Source organism: Megalobrama amblycephala, linkage group LG19 (assembly GCF_018812025.1).
Source record: "Megalobrama amblycephala isolate DHTTF-2021 linkage group LG19, ASM1881202v1, whole genome shotgun sequence".
Lineage (NCBI taxonomy): Eukaryota > Metazoa > Chordata > Actinopteri > Cypriniformes > Xenocyprididae > Megalobrama > Megalobrama amblycephala.
In genome coordinates this window covers 2080422-2108238 of record NC_063062.1, presented here as the reverse complement: position 1 = coordinate 2108238, position 27817 = coordinate 2080422, and the positions used below count along the sequence as shown (strand labels likewise).

Genomic DNA, 27817 nt, shown 5'->3' with positions numbered 1-27817 from the left:
ACTCTCTGTGAAAATAAAAACAATTAAATCATCAAGTGAAATTGATTTTAAACATCTTACAGACATTGTGCTGCTGTTGCCTTTATAAAGTAGTATAAAAACTCATGCATGACATATCTTCCCATTGATTATGAACTAAACAATCATTAAAACATTAAAAGCATCATTCTGATATTTTTCTTACCTTCAAGTTCAACCTGCATCTTCCCAGAGGCTGAGAGCGCTGCTCAAATCTGACTAACTAGGGCAGGCATGCTCTCTATTGAGTGCTCTCACACATTAAACTCAGTGGCTCACGAGTCTGCGCGTCCACAGACACCAGCAGACGCTATAAACGAGCCGGTCGTGAGCGCGCGCCAGACACGCGCACCGCAGCGGAGAAATCAATCCGGTTTACTGCTGATGCGTGATGATGATGATGATGATGATGATGCTACGAGACAATTCGACTTAGTGAAGTAATGCATTTAAAGAGTCAAGATTATAAATAGAAGAGACGGATGTATGTTTTTCCACATGATCTATTGGGTAAAACTGAATATATCTCATATATCTCGAATATATGTGTTAGATTTGAGCAGAAACAAAAGTCTAAAATCTGTCTAAAATGGTTTAACTGGCTGAAGATGGTCTCCAAATACCCTCTAAAACTGGGACACAAGCTTTTTTCAGCAGGTTATTTTATCATAAATCTCAGGTTGGGGCAAGTTGTCACAATTTCATTAGGGCAAATACACTTACATGCAGAGACAAAATACAATATTATCAGTATCTGAGGAATTAATTAATGCATAAATACAGCAGGTTCATCATCACAGTGTGACACACACACACACATTGATTTTAAACATTTTTAATTAGCAAATATACTGTTTTTTTTTGTTTCGTAAATATATTACATCGTTTTTATTTTTAAATGCAAATATACTATATTTTTTATATTTTAAAATGTTAATTTTTATATATTTTTATTTTAAAATATTTTATAATTAATATTTTCTTAAATGTTTTAAATGTTTATTTTTAGTAAATATACAGAATTTTTTTATTTTATTTTTGAATGCTTTTTATTTTTTTAAATATACTATATTTTCTGAAATGCTTATTTTGAGGAAATACACAGATTTTTATTTTATTATTTTTAAATAAATGTAAATGCTTTTAAAATGAGCAAATATGCTATATTGAAGTCTTATGGAAGCAGATAAAGCAGTGTGGCATTTTTTCCCCTTTTCATTTCTTATTTTTTAAACTAAACCCTTAAACTAAACACAAACATGAGGACATGCAATATAATTAAAACAAAGGATTTTCTCAAAGGATTTGTAAACAGCAGCAAGTCATTTTCAATCCTTGTGCTGGAAACGCATCAATGCACATTTTGGATTTCTCCCTAATTTAACATTTTATCTGTCAAATTAATTAATTAATTAATTAATTTTATTTATTTTTTTTTTTTTACAAAAGTTACGTTACAAACATGTAAACAGCGCATTTATGTTCTCCCAGTGCTCGTCCCCGAATAAGAGAATTTTTGTTTTTTAGTTGTTGTTTTTTATTAATGCTCAGTAACATAAGAACATTGTCAATGAATTGCATACAAACACACATACAAAACAAACAAACAAACAAAAACAACAACAACAACAACAAGGGTTATACAAAAAAAAATGAAAATCAAAAGAAGACTAGACAAAGATACAAGAATGAATACACTATCATTATTGGTACAGTAAAATACAGTCTATATTTTTTAAAATATTTTAAAATGTTAATTTGTAATTTGTAGTAAATATACTATATTTTTATTTTAAAATATTTTATAATTATATATTTTCTTAAATGTTTTTTTTTTTAGCAAATATACTGAATAACTGAAACACACACACACACACACACACACACACACACACACACACACACACACACACACACACACACACACACACACACACACACACATCATATTCCTGCTATATAATTCTCTCAAAGTCAGCAAGAAATCGCTGCATTTGCAACTCAAGGTTTACTTCCATAATGTGATTTATTTCTCAGTATGAAACTGGAAATTCAATTAAAAAAAGAAGATATTTTATCCAACAACAACATCATCAGCCAGTTTTGATTTCATATTGACTCTAAACAGTTTGATCACACTGCACACAACACACAATAACGTCTAAAAGGCACATTTATCAAGATATTTTCCATTAGATATAATCTATACATTCATTTTCATATTTTCCTCCTCATTTGCACCATGTCAGTCTTTTGTACAATCATTCTAATTAACAAAAGCACTTATCATCATCCAGGAAGTGACATCATTATTGCATCACTCTAAAGCACCCCTGTTTGATCAAATGACAGAAATCAGTTTGAGAATTTCAGCATGTCTCTTTATGAACATCCTGATCATTAATAAAGACGAAGTGTCTGAGTTTAACACGTTGTTTGTGACTGATCAAAACTAATAAACTTGCATTATTATTTCAGAAAGTCAGTCTCTCTCTCTCTGGCATGAAATTGCAAACTCGTTAAATTAATTCTGCATCTGATGGATGACTCTATTAGCCGCTTCAGTGCCGTGACGTCTGAGAGCTTCATCAGCTGCAGTTTGATTGTTAAAGTGCCTAGTTTTTTAACTAATTTGAGCGTGCAAATTTTGGCAGGTGCTCAAACAATTCAAAATCAAAGAAATAAAAAAATAAAAAACCCAGAACACTGCTTTATCTGCTCCCATAAATCTATATTGCATGTCTTCATCACATCTATTGCCAGGAAAGAAAAAGTCAGCATTTAAAGAGCTGCATTTGCAACCCAGTCATACTTCATAATGTGACGCATTTCTGAGTTAAAAAATATGATTCATTCAACAAGACAGGAACATCAATCAGTTTTGATTTCATAATATGAACATGGATGTAATAATGTATAAAAATTAATCCAGTATTCTGAGATAAGCCACTTATGTTTCTTTGGGAATTTTAATTTTAATTAGTAACCAATGTCATAATTTGCACCACAAATATGTGGTAATGAACACCCTAGCAACCACCTGGCAACCACTCAACACCTCAGAAACTGCATAGTGATGTCCTGCAACCACCTAGAATACAACAATTTTATTTAAAAAATGTTTTTAGTTTTTTGATTTTAAACATTTTTAATTAGCAAATATACTGATTTTTAATCGTTTTGTAAATATATAACATCATTTTTATTTTTACATGCAAATATACAATATTTTATTTTTAGTAAATATATTGATTTTTTTTAATGCTTTTTATTTATTTTTAAATATAGTATATTTTCTGAAATGCTTATTTTGAGGAAATACACTAAATTTTTTTAAAAATGTAAATGCTTTTAAAATGAGCAAATATGCTATATTGAAGTCTTATGGAAGCAGATAAAGCAGTGTGCCATTTTTTCCCCTTTTTATTTCTTATTTTTTAAACTAAACACAAACGTGAGGACATGCAATATAATTTTCATTAGTTAAAACAAAGGATTTTCTCAAAGGATTTGTAAACAGCAGCAAGTCATTTTCAATCCTTGTTCTGGAAAAGCCCATCAATGCACATTTTGGACTTCTCCCTAATTTAACATTTTATCTGTCAAAAATTTATTTATTTATTTATTTATTTTTTTAACAAAAGTTTGGTCGTCCCCGAATAAGAGAATTTTGCTATTTTTAATTTTTTTTTATTATTATTAATGCTCAGTAACATAAGAACATTGTCAAGGAATTGCATACAAATACACACACAAAAAACAAACAAACAAACAAACAAACAAAACAACAACTACAAGGGTTATACAAAAAAAAAAAAAAAAGAAAATCAAAAGAAGACTAGACAAAGACACAAGAATACATACACTATCATTATTGGTACAATAACATACATACAGGGAAAGCTTTTAAATATATGGATTTTTTAAAAACATTTCTTCATAATATTTTATAATTTTTAGGGATTTTTTTGTAATTTATATATCGAAGACGATTTATTTAATAGATGTGTGTTTTGTACAACGATGACGTTTACTTGGCGCATGCGCAGTTCAGCATCAGTGTTAGCGTACAAACTGTCATTGTTCAGTTTCGGTTTACGAAAGAAAGAAAAGAGTCAAGAGCATGGCACCAAACCGAGGAGCAGACACGCAGTTAGTTTATTTATTTATTTGTTACTTAGTTAGTTTTTAAAACTTATTGTTTCTGACACGTGTTTTTTAACGTTACTAATATAACGCTAAAACCAAAATCATCGTAAATTAACGCATCTTCTCTCACAGTTATGATGTCATTTCGCTCCTTGTGGACTATATCTGCTCTTAGGTTACTTAAATTCAGTTTATTCTAATTTATTTAACTTTAATTCAATATATTCCAGTCAAGCTGTTTAGCTGCCATCTAGCGGACACACATGGTCACACATTTCTAATTATTCGAGTACATCAGTAACGTATGGCAGCTTTTAATTGTATTGATCATAAAACTGAGTGTATAATTAGAGTTAACTTGGTATTCGATGCAGAACTACAGCATCATATTATCGCAAGCACACACATGACTAAGTTAGATAAGGAGGACTAGTTAAACCGATAACTAACCGCACCTCCTGACGCGTGTTAATCTCTGAGAGGAAGTTCATATATAACCAGAGACAGTCTGTCAAACGCGAATGTTAAAGATGGGCTGGACGTGTTTTTCTGTGCTCTTGATATGGATTTCATGTGTTTGTTCAATAAAATTGCATTATGATGCTCGAGTGACGGTGAAAAATGAAGGTAAGTTAATATATTTACTCTCAAAATCATCGTTCTGTGAAGAAAAGTTGAACCAATTATGGCACTGATCAATAATGATATGTTGAAAAATATACAAATATTTGTTATTAATATCATGCTCAGATCGAATTGTTATATGTTTTGTACACTGAACAAAATTGTCTTATTCAGTGGTTTTGTCTTGTTTTCAAGCAGAAATATCTAAATATTCCTTAATCAACAATTGCAAAATTACAAAAGATTAGTTTTGTTGTCTAAAATTGAGATCTGCCAGTGCGGTCTGAAAAATAAACTTAATTCAGAGGGAAAACTTACATTTTTTTACAGTTCTTATTTGATTCATAAGCTTGCGATTCGATTCAATATAGATTAATTTGGTTAAATATCAAGTAGCCTTCAGTATAATTTAATTTTAATTATTTCTCAAGGACAATAATTTACTCATCCTCATGTCATCCAAGATGTTCATGTCTTTCTTACTTCAGTTGAAAAGAAATGAAGATTTTTGATGAAAACATTCCAGGATTTTTCTCCTTATAGTGGACTTCACTGGGGTTCAACGGGTTGAAGGTCCAAATGTCAGTTTCAGTGCAGCTTCAAAGAGCTTTAAATGACACCAGACGAGTAATAAGGGTAGTTCAAGATGAGCATTTATGGTTAAAATGTATAAAATGTAAATTTTTTTTAGAAAATGGCTGATGGTTTCTCTAGATAAGACTCTTATTCCTCGTCTGGGATCATGTAGAGCTCTTTGAAGCTGCACTGAAACTGACATTTGGACCTTCAACCCGTTGAACCCCAGTGAAGTCCACTATATGGAGAAAAATCCTGGAATGTTTTCATCAAAAACCTTCATTTCTTTTCCACTGAAGAAAGAAAGACATGAACATCTTGGATGACATGGAGGAGAGTAAATTATCAGGACATTTTAATTTGAAAGTGAACTAATCCTTTAATGCTGTAAACTAATGGTCAATCCCAGTCAGATGGTACATTACAATATTAAATTACTATAATGTAATATTACACTACTATAATATTAATGCTATAATATAAAAATAACTGTAATATTTGTATAGACCTACAACTAATATAAGGCAGTTTTTATAATTATAATTTTTTTTAATGATATAAGAGTAAAAAAATAGAATGATTATGTAATATATTGCATACAGTACAGTCCAAAAGTTTGGAACCACTAAGATTTTTAATGTTTTTAAAAGAAGTTTCGTCTGCTCGCCAAGGCTACATTTATTTAATTAAAAATACAATAAAAAACAGTAATATTGTGAAATATTATTACAATTTAAAATAACTGTTTTCTATTTGAATATATTTCACAAAGTAATTTATTCCTGTGATGCAAAGCTGAATTTTCAGCATCATTACTCCAGTCTTCAGTGTCACATGATCCTTCAGAAATCATTCTAATATGCTGATCTGCTGCTCAAGAAACATTTAATGTGTACAATTGTACAAAATATGTGTGTACAATATTTTTTTTCAGGATTATTTGATGAATAGAAAGTTCAAAAGAACAGTGTTTATCTGAAATCTAATCTTTTGTAACATTATAAATGTCTTTACTGCCACTTTTGATTGATTTAATGCATCCTTGCTGAATAAAAGTATTCATTTCTTTAATTTCTTTTCAAAAAAATACAAATAAAAATTTTTACTGACCCCAAACTTTTGAACGGTAGTGTATAATGCTACAGAAGCTTTGTATTTCAGATAAATGCTGTTCTTTTGAACTTTCTATTCATCAAGGAATCCTGAAAAAAAAAAAGTACACAACTGTTTTCAACATTGAAAATAATCATAAATGTTTCTTGAGCAGCAAATCAGCATATTAGAATGATTTCTGAAGGATCATGTGACACTGAAGACTGGAGTAATGATGCTGAAAATTCAGCTTTGATCACAGGAATAAATTACTTTGTCAAATATATTTAAATAGTACACAGTTATTTTAAATTGTAATAATATTTCACAATATTACTGTTTTTTACTGTATTTTTAATTAAATAAATGTAGCCTTGGTGAGCAGACGAAACTTCTTTTAAAAACATTAAAAATCTTAGTGGTTCCAAACTTTTGGACTGTACTGTATATTTAGCAAAATGCTCCTCTCTAGAGTTAATTTTTCTAGCTGTGACACAAGATTAAAATTGTCGAAGAGAAAAGCTGCCATGACGGAGTGTGAGGGTGAAATTAGGAGAGAATATGCCACCGCTACGTTTACATTATGCCTCCAGTGTCGTTTCGCTTTTTATAGAAATAGAAACCATTTAATTCAGTTGGATAACGGTCGCTTCAGTCCCATCCAGCTCATCCAACACGAGCTGTCGTATCAAAGTTCACGAACGTTTGATGAGAAGTTTCAAGATGACTGACGAGACCATGGCGGAGGATTCATTGCACAACAGAGCCTAAAAGCATCTGACAAATGTCACGCTCAGCACCGCCGCTCCGTATTAAAAGAGGATGCACAATCGCGATTTAGAAAGCGAAAGTAAAACGCGATTTCAATACCCCGCCATCTGTAACCATCTCTCAGCTCTGTGTCATGCTTGAAGGAACATTTGGTCTCTATTTGCACTTTGAATATTTTGGTTGCAGTTATTATTTGCACGTAAGACTAAGAGAAAACTGTTATTCATTCTTATTTATATGATTTTTATTTCTGTGATCAATTTGTGGAAAGGAGTTCAGTAAGGTCCTCTCTGATCCGCAATGTTTTATCACTTCATGAATAAATAGATGTGTGACATGAGAGCATGAGAACAGTGTCATTTGTGGTAACCCTGATAACAAATCTTGTTTTTAAAATTCTTTGAATTACCAACACAGTTCAGCAGAATTTGCAACCATAGTTGGCTAGCGATGCTTTTAAGAAACACTAAGTTGTTCTGTATCTTTCAACATTCCTTCTGATGTTCATGCATGTTTATTTGGTGCTGCAACTAGTAGTAAAGAGGAAGAAATGAACAAGAAAGAGTGCCAAAGTGGTATTTATTGATTGAATAAAGTTGACAATTTGAAAGCTGCTCTGTCGTCTGTCAGCATGTTGTCAGTGTCCTCTCTGATCCACAATGTTTTTTTCACTTCATGAATAAATAGATGTGTGGCGTGAGAGTGTGAGAACAGTGTCATTTGCTTAAAATGGCAACCATGAGAATAAATCTTGTTTTTTTTTTTAATTCTTTGAAAAACATTTTATAGTCAGATATTAGATGAAAATATGTTAAAGGTGTTTTATATCCAAATCTAATATTTAATAGTCAAATCTTCACATTTTCATGCGTCAAAGCCTCACATTAAGTGCCCATTTAAGCAAATTACACTGTTCTGTTCTCATATATTCTCATGAAGTCACACCCTCAAACTCTAGAGTGCGTTTCCCCAAGCCAAATATGGTCACAAGTTCCGTCATTACCAACACAATTAATAGAATTTGCAACCATACAGGTGCTGGTCATATAATTAGAATATCGTCAAAAAGTTGATTTATTTCACTAATTCCATTCAAAAAGTGAAACTTGTATATTATATTCATTCATTACACACAGACTGATATATTTCAAATGTTTATTTCTTTTAATTTTGATGATTATAACTGACAACTAAGGAAAACCCCAAATTCAGTATCTCAGAAAATTAGAATATTGTGAAAAGGTTCAATATTGAAGACACCTGGTGCCACACTCTAATCAGCTAATTAACTCAAAACACCTGCAAAGGCCTTTAAATGGTCTCTCAGTCTAGTTCTGTAGGCTATACAATCATGGGGAAGACTGCTGACTTGACAGTTGTCCAAAAGACGACCATTGACACCTTGCAAGACACAAAAGGTCATTGCAAAAGAGGCTGGCTGTTCACAGAGCTCTGTGTCCAAGCACATTAATAGAGAGGCGAAGGGAAGGAAAAGATGTGGTAGAAAAAAAGTGTCAAAGCAATAGGGATAACCGCACCCTGGAGAGGATTGTGAAACAAAACCCATTCAAAAATGTGGGGGAGATTCACAAAGAGTGGACTGCAGCTGGAGTCAGTGCTTCAAGAACCACTACGCACAGACGTATGCAGGACATGGGTTTCAGCTGTCGCATTCCTTGTGTCAAGCCACTCTTGAACAGAAGCGTCTCGCCTGGGCTAAAGACAAAAAGGACTGGACTGCTGCTGAGTGGTCCAAAGTTATGTTCTCTGATGAAAGTAAATTTTGCATTTCCTTTGGAAATCAGGGTCCCAGAGTCTGGAGGAAGAGAGGAGAGGCACACAATCCACGTTGCTTGAGGTCCAGTGTAAAGTTTCCACAGTCAGTGATGGTTTGGGGTGCCATGTCATCTGCTGGTGGTGGTCCACTGTGTTTTCTGAGGTCCAAGGTCAACGCAGCCGTATACCAGGAAGTTTTAGAGCACTTCAGGCTTCCTGCTGTTGACCAACTTTATGGAGATGCAGATTTCATTTTCCAACAGGACTTGGCACCTGCACACAGTGCCAAAGCTACCAGTACCTGGTTTAAGGACCATGGTATCCCTATTCTTAATTGGCCAGCAAACTCGCCTGACCTTAACCCCATAGAAAATCTATGGGGTATTGTGAAGAGGAAGATGCGATATGCCAGACCCAACAATGCAGAAGAGCTGAAGGCCACTATCAGAGCAACCTGGGCTCTCATAACACCTGAGCAGTGCCACAGACTGATCGACTCCATGCCACGCCGCATTGCTGCAGTAATTCAGGCAAAAGGAGCCCCAACTAAGTATTGAGTGCTGTACATGCTCATACTTTTCATGTTCATACTTTTCAGTTGGCCAATATTTCTAAAAGTCCTTTCTTTGTATTGGTCTTAAGTACTATTCTAATTTTCTGAGATACTGAATTTGGGATTTTCCTTAGTTGTCAGTTATAATCATCAAAATTAAAAGAAATAAACATTTGAAATATGTCAGTCTGTGTGTAATGAATGAATATAATATACAAGTTTCACTTTTTGAATGGAATTAGTGAAATAAATCAACTTTTTGATGATATTCTAATTATATGACCAGCACCTGTAGTTGGCTAGCGATGCTTTTAAGAAACACTAAGTTGTACAGTATCTTTCAACATTCCTTCTGATGTTCATGCATGTTTATTTGGTGCTGCAACTAGTAGTAAAGAGGAAGAAATGAAAAACAAAGAGTGCCAAAGCAGTGTTGACTGAAAAAAATTTGAAAGCTGCTCTGTCATCTGTCAGCATGTAATCAGTGTCCTCTCTGATGTTTTTTCACTTCATTAAAAAAAATAGATGAGAGTGTGAGAACAGTGTCACTTGTGCGAATCTCACGCTGAATGTGCGAGAGTTGGCAGATATTACATGAAAACTAGTTAAAGGTGTTTTATATCCAAATCTAATATTTAATAGTCAAATATAACATTTACATGCATCAAAGCCTCACTTCATGTTCTCATGTGTTCTCATGAACAATCTTAAGTACCCACAAACCACTCTGGGTTGCATTTCCCAAAAAGCATCGTTAGCCACATATGGTCGCAAGTTCCGTCATTAGCAACACAATTCAACAGAACTTGTGACCATAGTTGGCCAGCGATGCTTTTTGGGAAACGCTGCCCGGAGTGGGTGTTTGATCTCAGACACTGTGTTGCGTCTTCTGCATTCGGTTGTGATGTACAGGAACTGGATTTATTTAATTACAAATCCACAATGCACACTTTGTATATCATGTCTCTCTCTCTCTTTCAGGTATAACCAGGTTTTCTTTTGAAAACCACCAGAGTGGTTTGGTTAAGCTGGTCAGCACCTCTGCTAGCAAAGTCATCTGGGTGGGAGGAGACGAGGCCCTCTATTCCATCAAACCAGCACAAGACTCCAAACCCAAACTGGTACCTCATTATTGATGCATAATCATCTAAACGGTTCCCACCAGCTGATCATTTTCTGATATTTTACTTTAAACGATTATGCAAAACTACATAAAACTGCTCTGATGCAAATGATTTGATATATTAAAATCTCTCCATTTAAAATATGTTTTTGGCTCAGATATAATTTCTGTTATGTTTGTGCAGTATCATCTTTTATTTTTTTTGGCTTGTAATACGATACGTTTGCTGTAATACACATTTTATCTGTTTGGATCCTGGTTTAGGTGGATGTGAACCTTTGTAAGAATGAAAGCAAAGATTCAGACAATTCAGTAAGTATTAAAAAGAGTTTAAGGAAAATTTTTAACCAAGATTTTTGATATTCAGGCTTCCCACAGGATCAAACTTTACTGTGTCTATCACATGCACACCAGTACTCAGTTTAATCAAATAACCCGTTCGACTGGTTTACATGCAAATAATCCGGCTCTTCATTTGGCTGAACAAGATTAACACATTTCTATAACATCTTGGGTCAAAAATGTCTATATATTTCTGTGAAACATTAACCGTAAGAACAATTTTCTGTCACATTTCACACACACGCACTTCAATAAACTGACTGAATGCAGGTCAAGGCATTTAAATGCCGGTTTATGACCTTACATGAGTTAATGCATTTACATGACCACTCACATTTTACTATGCATAATCGAATTTTAAGGAAACATGTTGTTTAAGCAGCTTCTCCATTAAAGGTCACTGACTGCTGTTGATTTTTCAGGAGTGTGCGTATAGGCTCTCTCTGCTCAGTCCGGGCGCTGATGGAAATATCCTGCTTTGTGGAACGGTTAATGGAGATACAAAGTGCTGTTACATGGTATGTCCTGTTTTCACTGTATGCATTTTGAACTCGTGTGAATGTATGAAGCTGAGTCATCTGTTTTGTTCCAGAACTCCAGTTATTCCCTGAATGACTGCTTCGGATTAGAAAATTATGAGCCAAATATTAATGAGCCGTCATTACTCGTTGGTGAGTATTGGTGTATGCATTTGTATTCATGTGAGTAGTAAGTTTGAGCGCTACTAATTAGAATTGCGAAAACATATTATCCATTGTTTGTGGTTGGATTCAGCATGCATGTCTCTAAGAAATGCATCTGGTCAGCGTGTTATACTTAATCTCCCACTCAGATTGTTGACAACCTAATGGCTTGTTCATTGTTTGGAAAATAGCCGAGCACAGTAGGAGTATTCTTATTATCCAATTCTCAAACACTCCTACTTCCCCTTCTGCTCCATCACTCCATTATTGAGGAAAGTATCAAAGCACTATTCTTTGGTAAAGAAGCTTACGTTCATTATGAAACAGCGTTCCGGTATGATTTCACATGGAGTTGCATGTTTGTTCTAGTGGTTCAGGAAAGCGTCGACGTGTTGAAACGCTGTTCTGCTACTGAGGGTCATGGTGCAACTAACATGCAATTCATGCATTTGCATGCGATACCGTTTATTGCTGATATACCTGACTCAATGTTCAACTCACACAAAAATAAACATTCATGTCGTCCCAAACAAGTTTAGCAGAATGGTCACGCTCCAAAAATGACCAAAAACGCTCCATAGAAGTGTAACAGCAGTCCATATGACATGTGACAAGACTTCTGCAGTCATATGATGCTTTGTCTGAGGAGCAGACGGAAATGTTATTCACTGAAAATAGAAAGAGCAGCTTGGATGTTTTGCTATTGTGCTCCTGGAAATTCATACAGTATGAATTCAAATGATCATGTTTGGTTGAACTACAGTATGTACAGTGTCAGGAATGTGTCTGATGAGAAGAAATGTGAATTCTTGCACATTTGCATTGCTTATTTCATCAAAATTGTCTGTAAAAGGGAACTGAGAGAGGAACTAAGGCTTTCTGTGTGCCTGATGGTATATAGACAGACGGATGTTGACCCTTATTTACAGTGTTTCTGTAGATTATTTGTTTAACCATGAGACAGGATGGTTTGTCTACCCTCACATTATTTGTTTTGAAAGCACCAAGTCTGTCTGCACGGGACTAAACACTCTCTTGTTATTTAGTGTTTATTAAATATCTGTCAGTTATGCTAAGAAACATGTTGGGTGAATAACTGACCATCAACTTGTCAAGTTTGGTACTTCCTTATTAGCGGAGCACAATGCATTATTATTATTAGTTTTAGAGACAGGAACTTGTCAAATTTAAACCAACTGATGCAGACAAGACTGAAAAACACTCACAATAATGCTTGTGATAATGTTTAAAGGATTAGTTCACTTTCAAATGTAAATTAGCCCAAGCTTTACTCACCCTCAAGCCATCCTAGATGTATATGACTTTCTTTTTTCTGACCAACACAATCGTAAATATATTAATAAATATCCTGATGCATCATAGCTTTATAATGACCAAACGAGTATGAGCTGAAGAAAGTGTCTCCAACCATTATAAACATACTCCATACGGCTCCAGAGGGTTAATAAAGGCCTTCTGAAGTGAATTGATACGTTTGTGTAAAACAAAATATCCATATTTAACAAGTTATGAAGTAAAATATGTAGCTTCCGCTTTCCGTATTCTTCAAAAAGCTTACGCTGTACGTCCTACACCTTCTCTGCCTATTCAACTTTTTTTTTTCAACGTTTCAATGTTTTTTTTTTTCCCGTAATTTGAATACGAGAGTCGGTCTGGCGGAAGCTACATATTTTACTTCATAACTTATTAAATATGGATTTTTAAAAAAAAAATGTTTTACACAAACGCATCGCTTCGCTTCAGAAGGCCTTTATTAACCCTCTGGAGCCGTGTGGAGTATGTTTATGATGGATGGATGTGGATGGAGACACTTTCTTCAGCTCATACTCGTTTGGTAACGCATACGGCCATTATAAAGCTCGGATGCATCAGGATACTTATTAATATTTCTCAGATTGTCTTCCTCAGAAAGAAGAAAGTCATATACTCCTAGGATGACTTGAGGGTGAGTAAAGCTTGGGCTAATTTTATTTTTAAAATGAACTAATCCTTTAAAAGTGCACACTGACCACAACCTACACAAGAATGCTATGAATAATAAACCACCGTTTCTGCACCCAAGAGGCACCAAACTTTTGGGTGGAGGTTTAGTGTGATGCTAGTGTGTTTGTCAGGGCCTGGCTATGAGATCATTGTTTCATTGAGTCCACTGCCTCTTTATATAGGGCTTTATGAAGTTTAATACTTACTGCGAAAGGAATAGTTTACCCAAAAATGAAGTTATCCCATAATTTTCTCACCCTCAAGCCATCCTAGGTGTCTAGACTTCTTTCAGCCGAACACAATCAGAGTTATATTAAATAACAGCTTTGTAATTCCATTGAATAGGGTTTTTGAAGCACCAAAAAGCACGACCATTCATCATAAAAGTAATCCAGGGGGTTCTGAAGCGAAGCGATCGGGTTTTGTAAGAAAAAATAACCATATTTAAAGCTATAAACTATAATCGCTGGCTTTCAGCAACGGTCGAGTTCATGCGGAAGCATATTTTTCTTACAAAATCCCATCGCTTCACTTCAGAAGGCTTTTATTAACCCCCTGGATTACTTTTATGATGAATGGATGTGCTTTTTGGTGCTTCAAAAACTCTATTCAATAGGGCTGGGTATTGACACAATTTTCACGATTCGATTCAATTACTATTCATATGCATTCGATTCGATTCAATCTTGATTATTTTGGATGTAGTATTTCAGTTACAGTTCATGGCAAATTTTCTTGAGGAAAATAAAAAATTACACTCTGTTTTTATTATAAATAAAGTTTAGAATTACATAATCATATTTGTACTTTTTTTAAATATAAACATTTAAATCGTGGCTGTCATAACTGATTTATTCAAACATGCATTAAATATTGAAGAACATTAAAGATTATAATGAATATGTAACGGTGCATAACTATATTTATCTTTCTAGAGTCACTTTTCTAGCTGACTAATGAGTTTATGGTCACTGAATATGTTTTTCTGAGGTAAATGTGACGTCACGTGACATTGAAGCTGTTTTATTGACGTCTTTCTGAGGTTGAAACACTGATTGAGCGATTACACGAGACATGATACGGATTTCAGTAAGTTGTACTGTATATTTTAACATACCTTCAGATGTTCATGTTTATTTCGCTGTAACTGGTATTAAAGCGGAGGAGAGGATGATCACATGCTTCTCTTTAACTGAGGCGCTAATGCGATCTGTCACGCCACATTAAACAGTATTTATTTTTTGAATCTCATAATAAGATGGACGTCATTTGAAATCTGAGACTTTGCTTCATATCAAAAGTAACAAAGCACAAAGATTATTGCGATTTATTGGATGGGAGGCGCTGCATATTCTGCTCATTCATCAACTGAAAACAGACTAGACTAATCGATCCTTAGGATTTAAGAATCAAAATCGATTTGTAAGAATGAGAATCGATTAAAAATCGAGAAATCGATATTTTTTACCCAGCCCTACTATTCAATGCCATTACAAAGCTGGGAAGAGCCAAAATATTATTTAATGTATCTCCGATTGTGTTCGGCTGAGAAGAAAGTCATGCACATCTAGGAAGGCTTGAGGGTGAGAAAATTATGGGATCATTATCATTTTTGGGTGAACTATCTCTTTAATGGTTTGTTCACATCACTATGAGCCCAAGGATATTATCTTAGTCTGGGCACACGGCATATTAAATATTACGTGGATGAAAACTGAGCTGTGTGGGATAGACTTACAGTCTTTAGGGTTACATGCACTGTATAAAGGTCCAAGATCATTTTCACACAACTCTCAACTTTCACAATGGTTTTAAGGAGTTTTTTCAAAGTTTTTTGGAAAGAGTTTCGTCAGCAGAACAATTGCCTTGTTGTTTAACAACAGTACAGTGCTGTGGGCCTCGTTTGCATTCAGGTGCAAATTAAATGATGGTCTATATATGATTGACTAGGAACAGTAATAAATTATTTGCTTTTATTACATGCTACATGTGACGTCCTTTATTTATTTGACCTTTCAGGTGATATGCTGTACTTCACTAAGTCTGAGACGGGATTGTACAGGATAAGCAAGGACAAAAATAACAACATTTGGTCTCAGGCGCCTCAAATGGGTGAGAAATCAGATTAAACACAATACTACTGACATCTAAAGTGTTTCACTCAAATGAGGATATGAGTTCTTGTCATTGTGAAAATGAAACTGTTTTCATTCTGAAAAGTGCTTTTTTTTCTCTTCTGACATTTAGAGCAAAAGTATTTGAAACTGATCGCTGGTAAAGGTGAACATGAGGGCAAAATTTATTCCTTCTTCGCAGAGAAGCACAAAAGTGAAGAAAAGTGGATTCCACGAGTCTCTCAGAGCTGCATGGTGAGCAGAAATCACACGCCGTAAAACATCTCGAGATCTTGTTTTCTATGTTTGTGATTGTGTTTTTCTGATAAAGACGTGCGTTTACTGTCTAAACATTAATGCAATTAGTGATTTCCCCAGTGTATACATAAACTCAATAATAAGGGATTTTTCTACCATCTGAGGAACTTCAAGCAGAACAGCTTCCATGTTTTTGTCAGTCATCAGACAGCGACAAGCTTTCTAACTAACTTTATCTAATTAGTACTCCACCCAAAACTGAAAACTGCCATAATTTACTCACATTGTTCCAAACTTGTATGACTTCTGTGGAACACAAAAGATTTTTAAAAATATTGAAAGTCATATAAGTTTAGAAAGACATGAGGGTGAGTAAATGAAGACAAAATTACTTTTGATTGGGTGTTTTAAAGGGATAGTCCAATGACATCTGTCTGTCCCATGTGTGTCCAATTAAAGAATACTGAAGACGTAATGCAAATTATTTACTTCAGATCTATATATATATATATATATATATATATATATATATATATATATATATATATATATATATATATATATACAGTACAGTCCAAAAGTTTGGAACCACTAAGATTTTTAATGTTTTTAAAAGAAGTTTCGTCTGCTCACCAAGGCTACATTTATTTAATTAAAAATACAGTAAAAAACAGTAATATTGTGAAATATTATTACAATTTAAAATAACTGTGTACTATTTAAATATATTTGACAAAGTAATTTATTCCTGTGATGCAAAGCTGAATTTTCAGCATCATTACTCCAGTCTTCAGTGTCACATGATCCTTCAGAAATCATTCTAATATGCTGATCTGCTGCTCAAGAAACATTTATGATTATTTTCAATGTTGAAAACAGTTGTGTACTTTTTTTTCAGGATTCCTTGATGAATAGAAAGTTCAAAAGAACAGCATTTATCTGAAATACAAAGCTTCTGTAGCATTATACACTACCGCTCAAAAGTTTGGGGTCAGTAAGAATTTTTATTTTTATTTTTTTGAAAAGAAATTAAAGAAATGAATACTTTTATTCAGCAAGGATGCATTAAATCAATCAAAAGTGGCAGTAAAGACATTAATAATGTTACAAAAGATTAGATTTCAGATAAACACTGTTCTTTTGAACTTTCTATTCATCAAATAATCCTGAAAAAAAATATTGTACACATTAAATGTTTATTGAGCAGCAGATCATCATATTAGAATGATTTCTGAAGGATCATGTGACACTGAAGACTGGAGTAATGATGCTGAAAATTCAGCTTTGATCACAGGAATAAATTACTTTGTGAAATATATTCAAATAGAAAACAGTTATTTTAAATTGTAATAATATTTCACAATATTACTGTTTTTTTACTGTATTTTTAATTAAATAAATGTAGCCTTGGTGAGCAGACGAAACTTCTTTTAAAAACATTAAAAATCTTAGTGGTTCCAAACTTTTGGACTGTACTGTATATATTTATATTAATAAAAAAATAATTATAGAAAGGCTGTCAGTATTTTTTGGAACTGAAGCACAGTGTAGGTATCACTTCTGTTTCTCAGTCAAGTTCACATTTATCAATAATCTGAAAGTTGCCAAATGTTATCTAATATCTCTCTCTCTCTCTCATATTATATATATTGTATGACTTCTGTGGAACACAATATATATATATATATATATTCATGCATTCATACACAGCTATACAGAGAGCAATAGAGTAAAACTACAAGAACCCCAAATACAAACTTTTTCTAATCTGCACTCCACCCAAAAACGAAAACTGAAAAACGCCCAATGACATCTGTCTGTTCCATGTGTGTCCAAGTAAATACTGCATATGTAATGCTAGTTATATTAGATAATATTTGGCAATTTTGAGATATATCTGTCAGTAAATGCAGCCTGATGTTGAGGCGTCTTGCACAGAATGAGTGTTTCCTTTGCACTCTTTCACCTGCTTAAATGTTATTTTAGTAGATGTGAAATGAAGACACCCGCATCACCATCTTTATTGAAGATGTTTCTCAGTAACTTAGCCACATTTGTGCTAAAGGTCAAATTTCTATAATTATAAGCGCAGGTGTTAATGACACATGTCAAGTGTTCTGAGACTTCAGATGTTGTCAAAGCTCTGAATAGATGCATGTAAGATGCATCGAATTTTTGCAATTATGAAAATATTGATTGAACATGCCATTTTAAATCTTGTTCAGTATGAAATCAGGATATTGCTGCAGATTCCTGGTCCTTATGTTTCAATTTACTTGATTGCATTATATAATCTGAGAAATATTGAGAAAGTTAGGCTCTAATTGCAGAGTGATGCAGAAAAACTTGCAGAACTTCTAGTCATCATTTACTCACCCTCATCAGTTCAAACTCAAATGACTTTCTGTGAAACACAACAAATGTTTAGCTGAATGTTCATATTGCTTTTTTATATACACTGTCGGCGCACAGGAGCTGTTGGACTCCACAAAGGACAAAAAACACCATAAATAATTAATAAAAGTAGCTCATATGACTGCACTTAATAATAAACATTTTATAAAGCGCCTTTTAAAGCAGCTTCTCAAAGTGCTGTACACAAAATAAGCAATACATAGCTCAATAATAAAAAGAAACCTCAAAAACAGATCTTAAGCATGTTTGAGAAGTTGGATTGTAGGTTATCTCAGAAATACAGCCAGAGAGAAAACAAACATCAGGGTGAGAAGACAAACATCAAGTGGTGATAGATAAATATTAAAGTGTAAAGGGCCTAAGACGGAGCCCTGGGGAACACCAGTGAAAACAGAGCTAATCTCAGACCTGTAACCACCCATAGAAATGAACTGAGAATGGTCAGTAAAATTGGATTTGAACCACTTCAAAGCTGTCACAACAAAAACTACACATGCATTGACCCAAAGAGTTGAACATGTGCGATCTGTTTCAGAGTGACAAAGGCGGTCGTAAGGGTCATCTTCAGAACAGCTGGACGTCCATGATTTACGCCCGTCTGTTCTGCGGGAGAGGATATGAGTTCAGTCAGCTGATAGATGTGGCCACACTCGAAACGGACGACGACATCAAAGTTTATGCGCTTTTCAGAAACTACTGGTAAGGAAAAAATGCTTTGCTGTGATATTTTATGCAGGTGATTAACTACAGTCTGTCATATCAATAGTTGAATAACTAGGGCTGGGTTGAAAATATACATTTCTGGATTTTAATTGATTCTCAGTTTGATGAACCGATGTCGATTCTTAAATCCTTAGAATTGATCTTTTTAGTTGATGCTTGCAGAAAACGTCACTAAATAGATTTATGCATTGATACTTTTGATATGAAGCTTTTAAATTCAGTCAGTTTTATCACAGAAATCAAACAATAAATCGCGAATCAATCATCTTTTCAATCTTTACTACTAGTTGCAGCACCAAATAAACATGCATGAACATCAGAAGGAATGTTGAAAGATACAGAACAACTTACTGAAATTAATAATTTCTCATGTAATCGATGTATTTGTTGTTTCAACCATGGAAACGCGTCAGTAAAAACCGTTCAGTGACCATAAATGCAAGAAAAATAACTCTAGAGAGGAGAATTTGATAAATATATGCATTTTAAATTTACAAATTACATAATCATTAAATTGTACTTAACCTGTTCTTTAATATTTAATGTATATTCACCATATATATATTCAAATATGTTTGAATAAACCCATCATGAAATAGTCATGACAGCAGACTGTTTAGTGTAGAAACATTTATGTAATCAAAAGGATATTACAACTTTACTATAATATTAAAGGTTAAAATTAACTACTGAAGGCATTTTTATAATAATTGAGAGACATTTTTCCTTGAGAAAGTCTGTACCTGATATATATCAAATCGAATCACAAGCTTCTAAATAAAAATCGAATCATGAAATTTGTGTCAATGCCCAGCCCTAGTAAATACCCATGACACCCCAGTGTGCATCTGTTTAAAGTCTGTCATATCACTGTACAATGCCAACATGACAGCTGGTAGGTCACATGATCCTGTTGATTCGAGGGATACATGTTGATTCATTGTAGAGTGTTAAAAGCTCCAGGAAACATCTGTCACTTGACAGTTCCACAAACACTGAGAAAAAAAAGAATAAGGTGTGGCTTGTGTTTAAAGTGTGAAGATCTGCATCTCTATTTACAGGAACATGAGTGCTGTGTGCGTCTATAGCATGACAAAAATCAGCACTATCTTCAATTCCTCTCCATTCAACTCCATCAGTGTTTCTGCGAACAATCGGCCTGGAACGGTGAGAATGACGCCGTCACTGAAGCGATTCTGCTTGTATAATCGCAAAACGAGAACTATATTAATCGCCCTAAAAATGCATTAAGAAATTAGGATATGAATTTCTGTAAAGCTGCTTTGAAATGATGTGTGTTGAGAAAAGTGCTACACAAATAAACTTGACTTGACTTGTCAATATTGTCTCTATGGAGCTCAACACGGTCCGCCAAAAGTTGGCACTTTATTAAACGATTCATTCTGTAGTTTTGAGACACGAACCAAACCAAACAACTCCGGATGAATCATAACATTACATCATCTGATTTATAGACAATTCAGTGATGTAATCAAAAAGACAAAAGGTACAAGACTGTGTAGTCACTTTTATGAGGGAATGAATGAACTACACATCTCATAAACTGAATGATGTAATCCAGTCAGTCTGGGTTTTTGTGTCTTTTAAAAAGGTTTTAATGATTCCTAACAACTGTTTAGCACATTTGATCACCTCAACTCTTGATAGAGATTCTGAATGACCGTCTCGAACCGACTGTTGAGCTCTGTAGTCCAATCAACAAGTCACGATTATCTTTCCCATTCCTTCTAACTAACTCTCGTCGTTCTCTTAGTGTGTCGCTGACAGTACTACTCTAAGTGAGGAAGTGCTGGCGATTATGAAGGATCGTCCCGAGATGAAGGATTTGGTGATGCCAGAGAACGACCCCCTGCTGTTCAGACACCGTCATTACACTCACATCCAGGTGGACCGACAACAAAACAACACTGTCCTGCTTCTGTCTCTAGGTGAGTCTACATCAACAGAACTCCCACAAATCTTTATTTTTCAAACGAAGTAAGAAGACATTCTCATAATCAATGTTGGATTATTTTAATTACTGGTATAAGAGTTGAAATGACTGCACTCGTACTCTTCAGTTAGCGTACGCTTACTTTCTAATTTAATAAATCCCTTTTTTTTTTTCCGTCTGATGTAGGATTGAATTGGCTCATGAGAGTCATTAGTCTGTTTGTTAATTTTATGATGTGCTTCTCATGAACATCCTGTTTCACTCTGAAATACGTCACATTAGAGAAGTTAATTGGGTTGTAAATGCAGTTTCATGTTGATTTAAACTCATATCAGTTTCACAATTAAATGACCAGCTGCTACAGGAAAAGGCAGGAAGATTATTGCTAATGAATCATTGATAATGTTGTGTTAGCCAGATGACTAAAGCTGAATGAATAGGAGTGTAGTATGATTGATCAAAGTGATGCAATCTAATTTCAAACCCTAGTGAGCTGTCTAACTAGGTGTCATTATTAGGCATCATAGTCATGAAGGCTGTTCCAAACACTAGGTAGAAACGTGATGCTTCTATATATGGCCAAAATCAAAGTCTCACATGTGACCAATTGCAGAATTATGTAATTAACCCTTGTGCAACCTTATGGACATTTTTGCCTTTTTTAGTTTTGTTTTTTTTGATCATTTTGTCTGTGTTAATGCCATTTGCATAAATGTTGGCACATGTGTGTATTTTTATTGGAATTTTACTATTTCACCCCCATTTCCTTTAAAAAATCTATTTTGCACCAGTAACACAAAATGGTTCCTCTCAGGACCTTAAGGACAAAGATGTCCCCATTGAAACCTGCCATTTTTAATCCCAGGGACATTTAAATATAAAATGATGCAATCTTTATTAATAGGCTTTCATTCTGATGGCAAGGCTTCAAAATTTAGGTTTTCACTATTTTTTTTTTTTTATCAGATGGTGCCATTCCAATGGGGAAAATTTAGTACTGCGCCCTAACAAAATCTTACTGAAAGCTCATTTTTTGAGATATCAACCTCAAATTTGGAACACAACTTTGATTTTCTAGCATTTTTAGGATTTTTTTTTTTTTTTTTACTTCAACAATAATCTTTTTTAAAATGAGATCAAACTTAAGTCTGTGCTCGCAAGCTTCACACTTTTATGACATGGACATTTTTGTCCACTATAGACCACTGTCATTTTTTTTAATTGACGCACAAGGGTTAAAAACATAGACTGTAAAAAATATGGACGTAGTGTCCGTGACGTCACCCATAGAGTTCTGAACAGCAGTTTTGACGCAAAAATGAGGGCGCGGCCATCTTAGCAGCACGTGACCGCACGTCACTCACGGATAACTGAAAATGGGCAAAGAGGCGGGACATAGTTGGAGCCCATGCGACTTGTTGCTGAAACCACGCCCGCCTAGCATATCTATCTTAGATACTATCTAAAATATTAATAAAGATAACAATATCATTAGAAAGTACTAAAGGTTTACTGTCAATCTACGGTGATTTTTAAGATAACGTTATAAATGCTCTAACTCCAGTAGGCTAATTAATTTGTGTGGGGTGTGCAAATAACACAAAAAAATCAACTGGGACTTCATACCTTTAATGAAATAGAGATCGCGAGATGAATCCAATCCGTTGCACTTGGGTAAAATGTCCATTTCAAAACATAAAACATCGTTTATAATGTAAAACTCTATACATACATATATGTACCAGATGTATATCTCTCAAATGTTCTCTCAAACTAATGAGCATGTGTCCAAAGTATAATTTTTCAAAATAGTGCAGCAGTTTTAGTTATATCCAAGCAGTGCTGTCGGAGTTGTATATCCTCCTGGTATTGTCATTGTAGTAAATCTAATGAACAAAACTTTCAGCCAATGACACGACGATCCAACAACGTGTGTTCCGCATGCGAGCACATGTACACAGACTGACATCTGTCTCGAGTATGCAGCAAGCCATATATTGTATAAAATAATCCAGAAAAAAGGCACAAATACGGCTGAGATGCCAAATTCAGTGGCTGGAATTAGCTGAGGTAACATGACGGCTCACAGACAGCAGTGCCAATCCACCTGTCACTCAAGTGACCACGCCCTTAATTATGCAGAACTTTAAGGCTTAATATAATTTAAACGGATGAGTTATAAAAAAATTCACCCTCCTCAGAGTTATCATGAAGGACAAAATTAGCAGTATAGACCAAAACACAATGTGAACCAGACTGTAAACATGTTTTTTTCTGCTGTAAACTTGGCTGTTTTAACATGATGGTCAATGAGATTCTGCTCCCTTTTGCAGCCTGTCCCTAGCGGCCAGTCGATGAATCGCAGTTTAAGTTACTTCCGTATTGGCTTCACGAGAGAAAGGGGGAGGTTGCCGCTTGGTTAAAAACCAACTATTTCATCCAAAAGCAACATGTAACATCAAACTGTATTAGTGTTTGTATGATGTGCATGTGACAGGTGCTGTCTTTGTAGGGAGCTCCATATGCAGACAGATTAGTTATATGTCCTGTTGTTATATGGAAACTTTTCTTATTTTCTCACAGAAAGTGGAGGGGTTCATAAAGTCCTGGAAAATCAAGCTTTTGTCATTGCGGAGTATCTGCCGTTTCCACATGGGACACACATCACCAGCATGCTGCTGGACGATTCTGAGGTATGATCCAAAAATAATATCCACTTCCTTTTATGCATACTAAAATAAAAGTTTGGAATGATGTCTCAAATAGTAGAGCATCGTCATGTGTGAACATCCTATGCTTTATTCATCTTGTTTTATTTTACTTTTAATTACTCTGAACGTAGATACCTGATGAGCAGTCTCTATATAGTTTCTTAATTTCATTTTTTAAGATCTATGATTGATCTTCATTCTTTTAATCTTATAAATGTATCATTAGCGGTACTAATGTATCCTGTGTTTAATTTCTCAGAAGCGTCTGTTTGTGAGTTCCAGTAATGAGGTCGTTCAGATTGACCTGAAGGCATGTCATTTGTACGGAGATGAGTGTACCGAATGCTTGTTATCGCGAGACCCCTACTGCGGTTGGAACGGTTTGCACTGCACCTTCACACCAAAGTAAGATATCATTTGCTGCTCACCCACAAGTCTGCTTCCTTCCTGATTATAAATTCATTTTTAATATGAGGCATAAACTGTTAACAATGCTAGTTAGTAATGCTCATAGTAGTCTGTTAATTCAAATAGTGAAAGAAATTAAGCTAGAGCATTCTGAATGGTTGTAAGGTGGTTTCATGTTGGTTTGAGTCTCTCTGATCTGCAGAATGAGTTACACACACTCAAGTTTCATACTTATAGTTTGAGGTTTGTTCAATTCATAATGAGCACTAGTAATAAGGTCAGGGCCTTTGAAAAAATGGGGGTGGAGGGTTTCCCCTCTGAGGTGAATTTAAAGGGGGAGTTGGGGTGTTAAATTACATTTATATCATCTAAATGTTTGCTCACTCTATGCATTTATGTTTTTACAATGGGGTAATTTTGTTGCACAAGGAAGATTGATTTCAACCTTGAATTGAATGAGCAAAAAAAAAAAAAAAAAGACAAGTAAACAAGAACAAAAACATTGCAAGCAGAAGCACAAATAAATACAACAAAATAAAAATGCTTTAAGGTTCAGTTAGGTCTAACAGTATTCAGATACAGGAATAAAACTAATGTTTCATTGTATAAATAAAATACAGATATTCGCTATCTTTTGTTGTTTGATTAACATTAATGACCGACAGCAGTAGGAATATTAGGCTGCTGTCACTTTAAGAGCGAATGCACAGATTCAATATCTGCTATTATATTTACTATATTCGCCAAGACGGGCATTTTGACAAATTTGTGCATTTCTAACTGCATTAATCCGTGAAAAAGCACTCGGTTTGGTACTCGTTAGCTGTTTGAGAGGCGGCTTTATGTGTGCGCTCTGGGTACTCAAGCACTACTGAATGCTTTAAAATCGCTTGAATGTTTAAATTGACAAGTCGTGCGTATGATAAACTTTAGTAACGATGCAACACCGGCCGATTAGGCAAGTGAAAATTCTGACCCAAAACTTGTACAGACGTGATAGCGCTAAATCACTCTCACAATTATGTTTCACAAAGTTTTCAAATTACTGATTTGATTTGATAATCTGTGTGGGTTAATTTGCTCATTCAACCAACAAGCTATTTCTGTGAATTTCCCGCCTTTATACATGCGAAACCTGCAGGAATGAGTAATATTATGTGCAATACCTGTGCCAAAATTCAAGCCCTGGTGTTGCTTGACTTGCATCTCTTTGGTTGCGAAAGCTTAATCATTCTGAAACCACATTATAACCACTAAAAAACCCCTCAACCTCTTTGCATCGCATTACCTGCCCTTACAACTCCATTACATGAAACCAATTTTAGTATATTCCAACACATTTCCTTGTAATTTACCACTAACGTCCCCCACCCACACACACACACACACACACACACACACCCGAAACCCACACTGCATCATTTACATCTATTCAAGTAACATTTATGGAAAGTATCATTAATGTTCCCCTTTTTTTCTCCACAGCGGTCAAGTACAGGACCCCCACGTTTGCAGTAAGTGTCTGTTTTTGATGATGATTGCGTTTTAGGTGTTTTTTTTTTTTAACTCAAACCACCTTCTTCAGTGCTAAAAGTATTTAATATTTTCCTAGGAAGTATCCCAAGTGAAAATGTGACTGATTTGAGACGCTCTTCATTGGCGGGAACTTTTGTACGCCACACAAAAAATTAAATGAAATCACCATTTATCCATTAGTGAAGGGGTTCCCAAACTTTTTTGTCAGGCAAACCCCTTAGATGTAAAATATTTACTTTTAAAGAGGACATATAATCCCCTTTATAAAGTCTCTGGTGTCTCCAGAATGTGTGTGTGAAGTTTCAGCTCAAAATCCCCCACAGATCATTTATTATAGCTTGTCAAATTTGAGCAAAAACACGCCATTTTTGTGTGTGTCCCTTTAAATGCAAATGAGCTGCTGCTCCCGCCCCCTTTCCAGAAGAGGGCGGAGCTTTAACAGCTCAACAACAACAAAGCTGGAGAATCTCACGCAGCCAAATTGATGACGGTGTTCAGCCTTACATTGTTCAATGATCTCTGAACTTGGTGTATTCTGGGATTGCTTTCTAGACTGGCCGCTCATTGGTTTTGGAAAAGAGTGAAATGTTTTCACAAATATCCATTTATGTCAATTCAGCAAACTAATCACATGACCGTCTGTTCCACAGGTCCAGCTTTAGCCGCACCATCAAAGACTGAAAATAGTGCTGAGACATCAGTGGTTCATGTCCCACCGTCCTCTAGACACTTCCTGCTCTGCCCGATGACATCACATCACGCCACGTACCACTGGTTCCACGGTAACACGCGCGAGGAGTGCGTTGATTCGGATCAGGGCTGTTTGTATCTCATTGAAAGCATGAACAAGACTCATGAAGGGTCGTACAGCTGTGTGTCTTTAGAGAACGTCCATCAGAAGACCTATAAAAGGACCGTCGCTGAATATCAGCTCAGCATGAGCCGGTCAGACGCTCACAGCGTCACTCCAATAGTGTTACCAAGCTTGTTACTTCTGCTCACAGCGCCTTACTTCCTGTTATAGACTTTTAAAAGTATTATCAGACCGACAAATCACTTATTTTTATAGTGCTTTACACAATAGAGACTGTGATGAACAGGAATACACTGTTCAGTGATGTAAACAGTTCAGTTCTAGAAAGACAATAGCATCATTGTTCACAAACTATTTAATATTTTTATTGATTATTATTGCCAGACCAAATATTATTCTACATTTTAAAGAAAGTTTATACAGATTTAGTTTTATTTACAAAAACTTGCACTGATGCAAGTTTGATTCACAGCGAAACCAGCAAACAGAGTAAATACGCCAACATACACCAGAGATTTACAGAAATGTGCAATATCGTGAGTGAGTCACAAGAGTATGAACACACACGAGGTTATGTGGGAGAGAATAAGTTTGGATTTCATAATTCCACAATTTTTACAGGATGTGGAGAGATTATAAATTATTGTTTTCATGATCAGCAGCGTTTCAGTCATGTGATCAAACATTTGGACACAAACTCAATGATTCCTCGTGATCGTACAAACCCGTTTGATCTAAACAAGCTACATTAGTTTAGTAGACAAAAATAAATCATTAAATAAAACTGAGCTGCACAGAACTAGACGAAGCTCAAATATGAGAGTTCATTTGCATCATGTTCTGATCGTTTATTTACGCGCTAATATTCGAACACGAGCAAATGAAGAACGAGTCGACGTGTCTGAACGTTTGACCATCTAAAGCACGACTTGTGCGATTGTTATTTATATGTAGAGGTGTTTAAGTTTAACAATCTGTCATTTAGGATTATTAAAGGTGCTAAAGAGGATGTTTTGTTTTATACATTTTTGCAATATTAATTGAAACTGTCTTTACTAACTGATAAAAGACTATTTATTAGGTGCACTGAAAGTAATAATATTAATATACATCATCTGTGCACGAGGTAGGGCCTTAAAAACATCAGCCGATGATCGCGTAAACGATTGGCCC

At 34.8% G+C, this 27817-nt stretch overlaps 2 protein-coding genes across 6 annotated transcripts in view; one reads left to right on the top strand and one right to left on the bottom strand.

Moving 5' to 3' along the window:
* Positions 1–27817, bottom strand: part of LOC125253798 (collagen and calcium-binding EGF domain-containing protein 1) — a 71457-nt gene that overhangs the window by 33581 nt on the left and 10059 nt on the right. Inside the window, exon 1 of one of the 5 annotated variants that reach the window (XM_048167908.1) lies at positions 185–889. The exons of the other annotated variants lie outside the window; for them this stretch is intronic. Coding sequence (XP_048023865.1) covers positions 185–203 — 19 coding nt within the window. The 5' untranslated portion in view covers positions 204–889. Of the gene's footprint in view, positions 1–184; positions 890–27817 lie in introns of those variants that run through there. 5 annotated transcript variants of the gene reach the window in all.
* On the top strand, positions 4479–26998 carry LOC125253797 (semaphorin-7A). The gene is made up of 14 exons (XM_048167905.1): positions 4479–4794; positions 10541–10680; positions 10947–10994; positions 11447–11542; positions 11617–11695; positions 15731–15823; positions 15959–16080; positions 19034–19197; positions 20283–20388; positions 20996–21170; positions 23759–23868; positions 24146–24291; positions 25780–25808; positions 26481–26998. Exons 1-14 carry the CDS (start codon positions 4689–4691, stop codon positions 26852–26854), a joined length of 1788 nt encoding a protein of 595 aa, XP_048023862.1. The 5' UTR covers positions 4479–4688; the 3' UTR covers positions 26855–26998.